A 6897-nucleotide genomic window follows, 5' to 3' on the forward strand; every position below is an offset into this window, starting at 1 on the left:
AGGAGGGAAAGAAGGAAGGAAGGAAGGAAGGAAGGAAGGAAGGGAGAGAGAGAGAGAGAGAGGAGAGGGAGGGAGGGAAGGAAGAAAGGGAGGGAGGGAAATGTCCTTAAAACAAATAGGAATTAAAACAGAACTGAAATCACATTTGGAGATGAATGCTAATGATGACACACTTTTCTCTGCTTGTGAATGAAGAAACCAAAATAGATTCCTGTGGCAAACATTAATAAGGAGCATGAAGCTTAACTCAAACATAAGGTTAAAGTCAGTGTGCTCAGTGTACTTGGAGAATTCAACAGAGAATAGAGGCAAGATGAAGAATATAACCAGGGAGATATTTACCTCTATTCAGGCAAGCCAAAAGTCGATCCATTTCTTTCTTCCTAAAAATAAAGAAAAGAATATTTTCCAACTGTTCCAAATCTTTACTATAAAACGTAACTAAAAAGGGACACCATTTGTGCCTGAGAATTGAACTAAGAAAATGCAAAATTGTGAAGTTTTTTGCTCAGGACTCCAATCTACCATTTCAACAATCTTCTTCCCCACTGTAGGATATAGTTACTCATTCCCAGTGCCCTCATATTTTTTCTCTCTTCTACTTCTTCATATACCCTCAGGAAAGGATTTCAATGACTGTCAAGGTTTTATATTGTAGAGTCATAATACTTGAGAGAAGGTGGTGATCTCTGTGATTTATAAGTTTTTTTGAAGAGGGGGAACTAGAATCCTTATTTCAAATAAAATTGTATAAAAGTCTAATATACAAGAAAATATAAAAGATAAAAGTTGAGCTGCTGTGGTTGAACGAGGAGTGGGTGGAGGCTTGGAGCTTCACCTTCCTGGAAGTCCCTGAGGCAGTGCCACAAAATTTCCAGGGTTCTGAGGAATGCGGTTTAAAAAACAACTTATCTTGTACAGACACATCATTTTACAGATGAAGAAAAGAGTAGACCCAGGTTTCTTGACCCCTCTGTCAAGCTTCTTTAAGCATATAAAGTTTAACAGAGAACTTCCGGTTTCTAGTTGTGCATGTAAGGAGCTTGGGAGTTGCCAGCATCTCCTAACAAGTAAAACGATGAACACACTGAAAAATTAGTAACTCTTCTTGGACCTATAAGAGAGGAGAGGAAAAAGGGAAAACCATTGCCACAAAGATTGGAGAGACAGGCAAAGACAGGGAGTCACAGCTTATTAGAGCAGAGATTCAAAAGTGGAAACTACCATGATACCCAATGTTGCAGAGGAAAACCTGAAGCGTACTGACAAATCACTGGAGGCTCAGTGTGGACAAGTCTGAATTAAAAGACTCAGGAGGACCCAGTCATAGGGGGGCCTCCACAGTTTTGTGAGTTTTGCCTCCAGGAGCTTGGTTAGCTGCTCAGAGAATACTGGAGCAAAATTTCTTTATGCATCTTGCAGGGGGCAGAGGAAACAAAACACTTTAAAACACGCCAGAGCACCCTGTTCTTAACAAGTCTTGCCCTCAAGAGAAGCTGCTTAACTACAGCCTGACCTTCTGGGGTGTATCAGAGCCTAACTGATCTCGGAGAAACGAAATACTCAAATTCAGTCCATTCTAGCCATCCTGTCCCACTAAATGGGGGAGAAAAAAACCTGAGAAGCACTTGTGAAGTTCACAGTCCAGAGGTATAGGCTTACTAAAAGACCAAGACCTAACCATAGGACTAAAGAATGTTTCCCAGCCAGGTGCAGTGGCTCATGCCTGTAATCCCAGCATTTTGGATGCCAAGGCAGGAGGATTGCTTGAATCCAGGAGTTTGAGACTAGTCTGGGCAACATAGTGAGACCACATTTCCACAGAAATGTAAAAATCAGCCAGGTGTGGTTGCACATGCCTGAAGTTCCAGCTACTCTGGAGGCTGAGGTGTGAGGATCACTTGGGCCTGGGTGGGGGTCAAGGCTATAGTGAGCCATGATCATGCCACTGCACTCCAGCCTGGGTGACAGAAAGAGACACCATCTCAATAACAATAATAATAATAATGCTTCCCCTCTCCCCATAATTCACCACCACATTGTTAAAGGCCTATTTATAGTAGTTCCTTTTACCTGGTACATCATGTGCAGCTTTTAAGAAAAAATTAGAAGGCATACTAAAAGGCAGAAAATACAATTTAAAGACAAAGCGCAAGCATTAGAACTAGACATAGCAGGAACGTTGGAATTGTCAGACTGGGAATTTAAGACAACTATGATAATTGATCATGATTATGATAATTATTGTAAGGGCTCTAATGGATAAAGCAGACAGCATGCAAGGGCAGATCAGCAAAGTAATCAGAGAGATGGAAATTCTAAGAACCAAAAAAGAATACTAGTGATCAAAAACACTGTAACAGAAATGAGAAAACCTTTGATGGTCTTATTAGTAGATTGAACAAAGCTGAGGGAAAAAAGTCTCTGAGCTTGAGGGTATATAAACAGAAACCTCCCAAACTGAAAAGCAAAGAGAACAAAGACTAAAAAAAAATAGAACAGAATATCCAAGGACTGTGAGACAACTACAAAAGGTGTAACATATGTGTAATGGGAATACCAGAAGGAGAAGAATAGGTAATGGAACAGAAGCAGTACTTGAAATAATATGACTGAGAATTTCCCGAAATTAATGTCATATATATAAAATCACGGATTCAGGAAGCTCAGAACATCAAACAGGACAAATGACAAAAAAATGACATCTAGACATTTCATTTTCAAACTATAGAAAATAAAATATACAGACAAAATTCTGAAAAAAGTCTGAGAAAAAAATACCTTACCTAAAGAGGAACAAAGGTAAGAATTACATTCCACTTCTGCTCAGAAACCACACAAACAAGAAGAGACTGAAGCAAATTATTTAAATGTTGAGAGAAAAATCCCACTAACCCAGAATTTTGTACCTTGTGAAATTATACTTCAAAAGTGAAGGAAAATAAAGACTCAGACACAGGGGTGGAGCAAGATTATGGAACAGAAGGCCCACCCATCATCCTCCCCCACTGCAGGAACACCACATTTAACCACTGTCTACACACAAAAAAGGACTCTCATAAGAACCAAAAATCAGGTGAGCACTCACATTACCTGGTTCTAACTTCACATTGTTGAAAGAGGAACTGAAGAGAGTAAGAAAGACAGTCTTTAATCACCAATGCCACCCCTTCCCTATCCCCCAGCAGCTGCCTGGTGCAGAGAAATCTGTGCACTTGAGAGACAGTGCAGAGACTATCAGACTTTGCATTGAACTCAGTGCTGCCCTGTCACAGCAGGAAGGAAAACTGGGCTAAACACAGCCAACTTCCGCTAACAGAGGGAGCATTTGGACCAGCTGTAGCAAGTGGGGAATCTCCCATCCCAATCGTTGGAATCTGAGTTCCAGCAAGCCTCATCATCATGGGCTAAAGTGCTCTGGGGCTCTAAATAAACTTGAAACACCGTCTAGGCCACAAAGACTGCAAGTCTTAGTGCTGAGCTGGGCTCAGAACCAATGGACTTGGGGGCATGCAACTTACTGAAACACCAGCTGGGGTAGCTAAGGAGGTGCTTTGCTTGTTCCACCCCTCCCCAACCCTGGGTAGCATAGCTTGTGGCTCCAAAGGAGACCCCTTCCTTCTGCTTGAATAGAAGAGAGGGAAGAGTAAGGAAGACTTAGTCTTGCATCTTGGATATCAGGTCATCCACAGTAGGATAGGGCACTGGGCAGAGGCATGAGACCCCTATTCCCGGTTGTAGCTCCTGGATGACATTTTGATGCACACCCTGGGCCAGAAGGGAACCCACTGCCTTGAAGGGAAGGACCCAGTCCTGGAAGTATCCATCACCTGTTGACTGAAGAGCCCTTGGGCCGTGAATAATCAGCAGTGATCCCAAGTAGTACACTGTAGGCTTTGGGTGAAACTCTGAGATGTGGGGGCTTCAGGTGAGACCCACCACATTCCCAGCCATGGTGGCTATTGTGAGAGACTCCTTCTGCTTGAGAAAAGCAGAGGAAAAGTAAAGAGGACTTTGTCTTATGCCTTAGGTACCAGCTCAGCTACAGTAGGGTAGAGCATCAAGCGGGATGTTAGGATCCCCAATTCTAGGCCTTAGCTCTTGGGTGGTATTTCTGCACCTGCCCTGGGCCAGAGGGGACCCCACTGCCCTGAAAGGTGAAATAAGACCTGGCAGCATTTACCACAAGGTGGCAGCATTTACCACAAGGTGACTGAAGAATCCCTTAGGCTTTAAGTGAACATCAGCGGTAGGCTGGCGGTACTCCCCATGGGCCTGTGGAAGCGGGAGGGAAGAGTGGGAAGGACTGTGTCTCATGGTTTGACAACCAGCTCAGCCACAGTAGAAAAGAACATCTGAGGTAGACTTCTAAGGTTTTTGACTCCAGTCCCTGGCTCCTGGACAGCTTCTCTGGACTCACCTGGGGCCTGGGGGAACTTGCTGCCCTGAAGAAGACACAGGCTTGCTGGTTTCACCACCTACTGATTGCAGAGCCCTAGGACCTTGAACCAACAACATAGGTGGTAGTCAGGTAAGTGGTTACTGTGGGCCTTGGGTGAGAAACAGGGCTGCATTGGCTTCAAGTCTGACCCAGTGCAGTCCTAGTGGTAATGGCCATAGGGGTACTTGTATCAACATACCCCCAATACCAGACAGTTCAGGAGAGGGAGATGGAGAGAGAGAGAGACAGACAGAGAGAGAGAGAGAGAGAGACTCCATTTGTTTCGGGGACAGTAAGGGAAGAGAACAAGAGTTTCTGCTTGGTAATCTAGAGAATTCTTCCGGATCTTATTCAAGACCACCAAGGTAGTACCTCTATGAGTCTACAAGAACCATAGCATTACTGGGCTTGTGGTGTCTCCTAATGCAGATACAGCTTAGATCACAGCACCCAAGTACTTCTGAATACCACGAAAGCCCTCCCAAGAAGGACAGGTGCAAATAAGTCCAGAATGCAAAGACTACAATAATACTAATTATTCAATTCCCAGATACTGATGAACACCCACAAGCATCAAGACCATCCAGGAAAACATGACGTCACCAAACGAACTAAATAAGACACCAGGGACCAGTTCTGGAGAAACAGAGATATGTGACCATTCAGATAGAGAATTCAAAATAGCTGTTTTGAGGAAATTCAAATTCAAAATAACAGAGAAGAAATTCAGAACTCTATCACATAAATTTAACAAAGAAATTGAAATAATTAAGAATCAAGCAGAAATTCTGGAGTTGAAAAATGCAATTGAAGAATATGTCAGAGTTTCTAAATAGTAGAACTGATCAGGCAGAAGAAATAATCAGTGAACTCAAAGACACACTATTTGAAAATACACAGTGAGAGGAAAAAAGAAAAAAGAATTTTAAAATGATGCACAGCTACAAGATCTAGAAGACAGTTTTAAAAGAGCAAATGTAAGAGTTAATGGCCTTGAAGTAGAGGCAGAGAAAGAGACATGGGTAGAAAGTTTCTTAAAGGGATAATAACAGAAAACTAAAGAAATCTAGAGAAAGATATCAATATCCAAGTACAAGAAAGTTATAGAACACCAAGCAGATCTAACCCAAAGAAGACTACCTTAAGACATTTAATTATCAAACTCTCAAAGGTTCAGGATAAAGAAAGAATCCTAAAAGCAACAGAAAAGAAACAACATACAATGGTGTTGCAATATGCTTGGCAGCAAACTTTTTCGTGGAAACCTTATGGCAGGGAGACAATGGCATGACGTATTCAAAGTGTTGAAGGAAAGAAACTTTTACCCTAGAGTAGTATATCTGGCAAAAATATTCTTTAAACATGTAGGAAAATTAAAGGCTTTCCCAGACAAACAAAAGCTGAGGGATTTCATCAATGCAAGACCTGTCCTAAAAGAAATGTTAAAGGGTGTACTTTAATCAGAAATGAAAGGATGTTGATGAGCAAGAAAAAAATCATCTGAAGGTACAAAACTCACTAGTAATATACAAATACACAGAAAAAAACACTATATTATAGCACTGTAAGTATAGTGTGTAAACTACCCTTAAATAGAAAAAACTAAAAGATGAATCAACCAAAAAACAATAAATATAACAACTTTTCAAGACATAGACAGTATAAGATATAAATAGAAACAACAAAAGTTAAAAGTGAGGGGAAGAAGTTAAACTGTAGAATTTGTATTAGTTTTTTCTTTTGCTTGTTAATAGTTAATTTGTTTACGCAAGCAGTGTTAAGTCATCAGATTAAAATAATGGGGTATAAGATATTATTTGCAAGCCTCATGATAACCTCAAATAAAAAAATACATAAAACAGATACACAAAAAAAATAAAATAAAGAAGTTAAATCATACCACTAGAGAAAATCACCTTCACTAAAAGGAAGACCGGACAGAAGGAAGGAAGAGATAGTTAGTATATCAACTAGATATGTGCACTCCCATGTTTGTTGCAGCACTATTCACAATGGCCAAGATTCAGAAGCAACCTGAGTGTACATCAACAGATGAATGGATAAAGAAAATGTGGTACATATACACAATGGAGTACTATTCAGTCATAGAAAAGACTTGAGATCCTGTCATTTTCAACAACTTGGATGGAACTGGAGGTCATTATGCTAAATGAAATAAGCCAGGCACAGAAAGACAAACTTCACATGTTCTCACCTATTTGTGTGAGCCAAAAGTTAAAACAATTTAGCTCATGGAGATAGAGAGTAGAACGATGGCTACCAGAGGCTGGGAAGGGTTGTGGGGGGTAGAAGGAAGGGAGGATGGTTAATGGGTACAAAGAAATAGTTAGGAAGACTGTAAAAGACCTAGTATTTTCTAGCACAACAAGATGACTATAGTAAAAAGTAATTTAATTGTACATTTAAAAATAACTAGGAGGTGGAGCAGATGGCCG

At 40.8% G+C, this 6897-nt stretch overlaps 1 protein-coding gene across 1 annotated transcript in view; it reads right to left on the reverse strand.

The window, feature by feature from the left end:
* Window positions 1-342: 342 nt before the first annotated feature.
* LOC108512568 (testis-expressed sequence 11 protein-like) overlaps window positions 343-6897 on the reverse strand; it is a gene marked incomplete at both ends in the record, with an annotated part of 69830 nt that continues 63275 nt past the window's right edge. The window contains one exon of the mRNA XM_017847850.1: window positions 343-383. Within this exon, the coding sequence (XP_017703339.1) occupies window positions 343-383 (41 nt within the window). The remainder of the gene's footprint in view (window positions 384-6897) is intronic.

The sequence above is a fragment of the Rhinopithecus bieti genome, unplaced genomic scaffold (genome assembly GCF_001698545.2).
Source record: "Rhinopithecus bieti isolate Rb0 unplaced genomic scaffold, ASM169854v2 scaffold_31047, whole genome shotgun sequence".
In the NCBI taxonomy this organism is placed as follows: domain Eukaryota; kingdom Metazoa; phylum Chordata; class Mammalia; order Primates; family Cercopithecidae; genus Rhinopithecus; species Rhinopithecus bieti.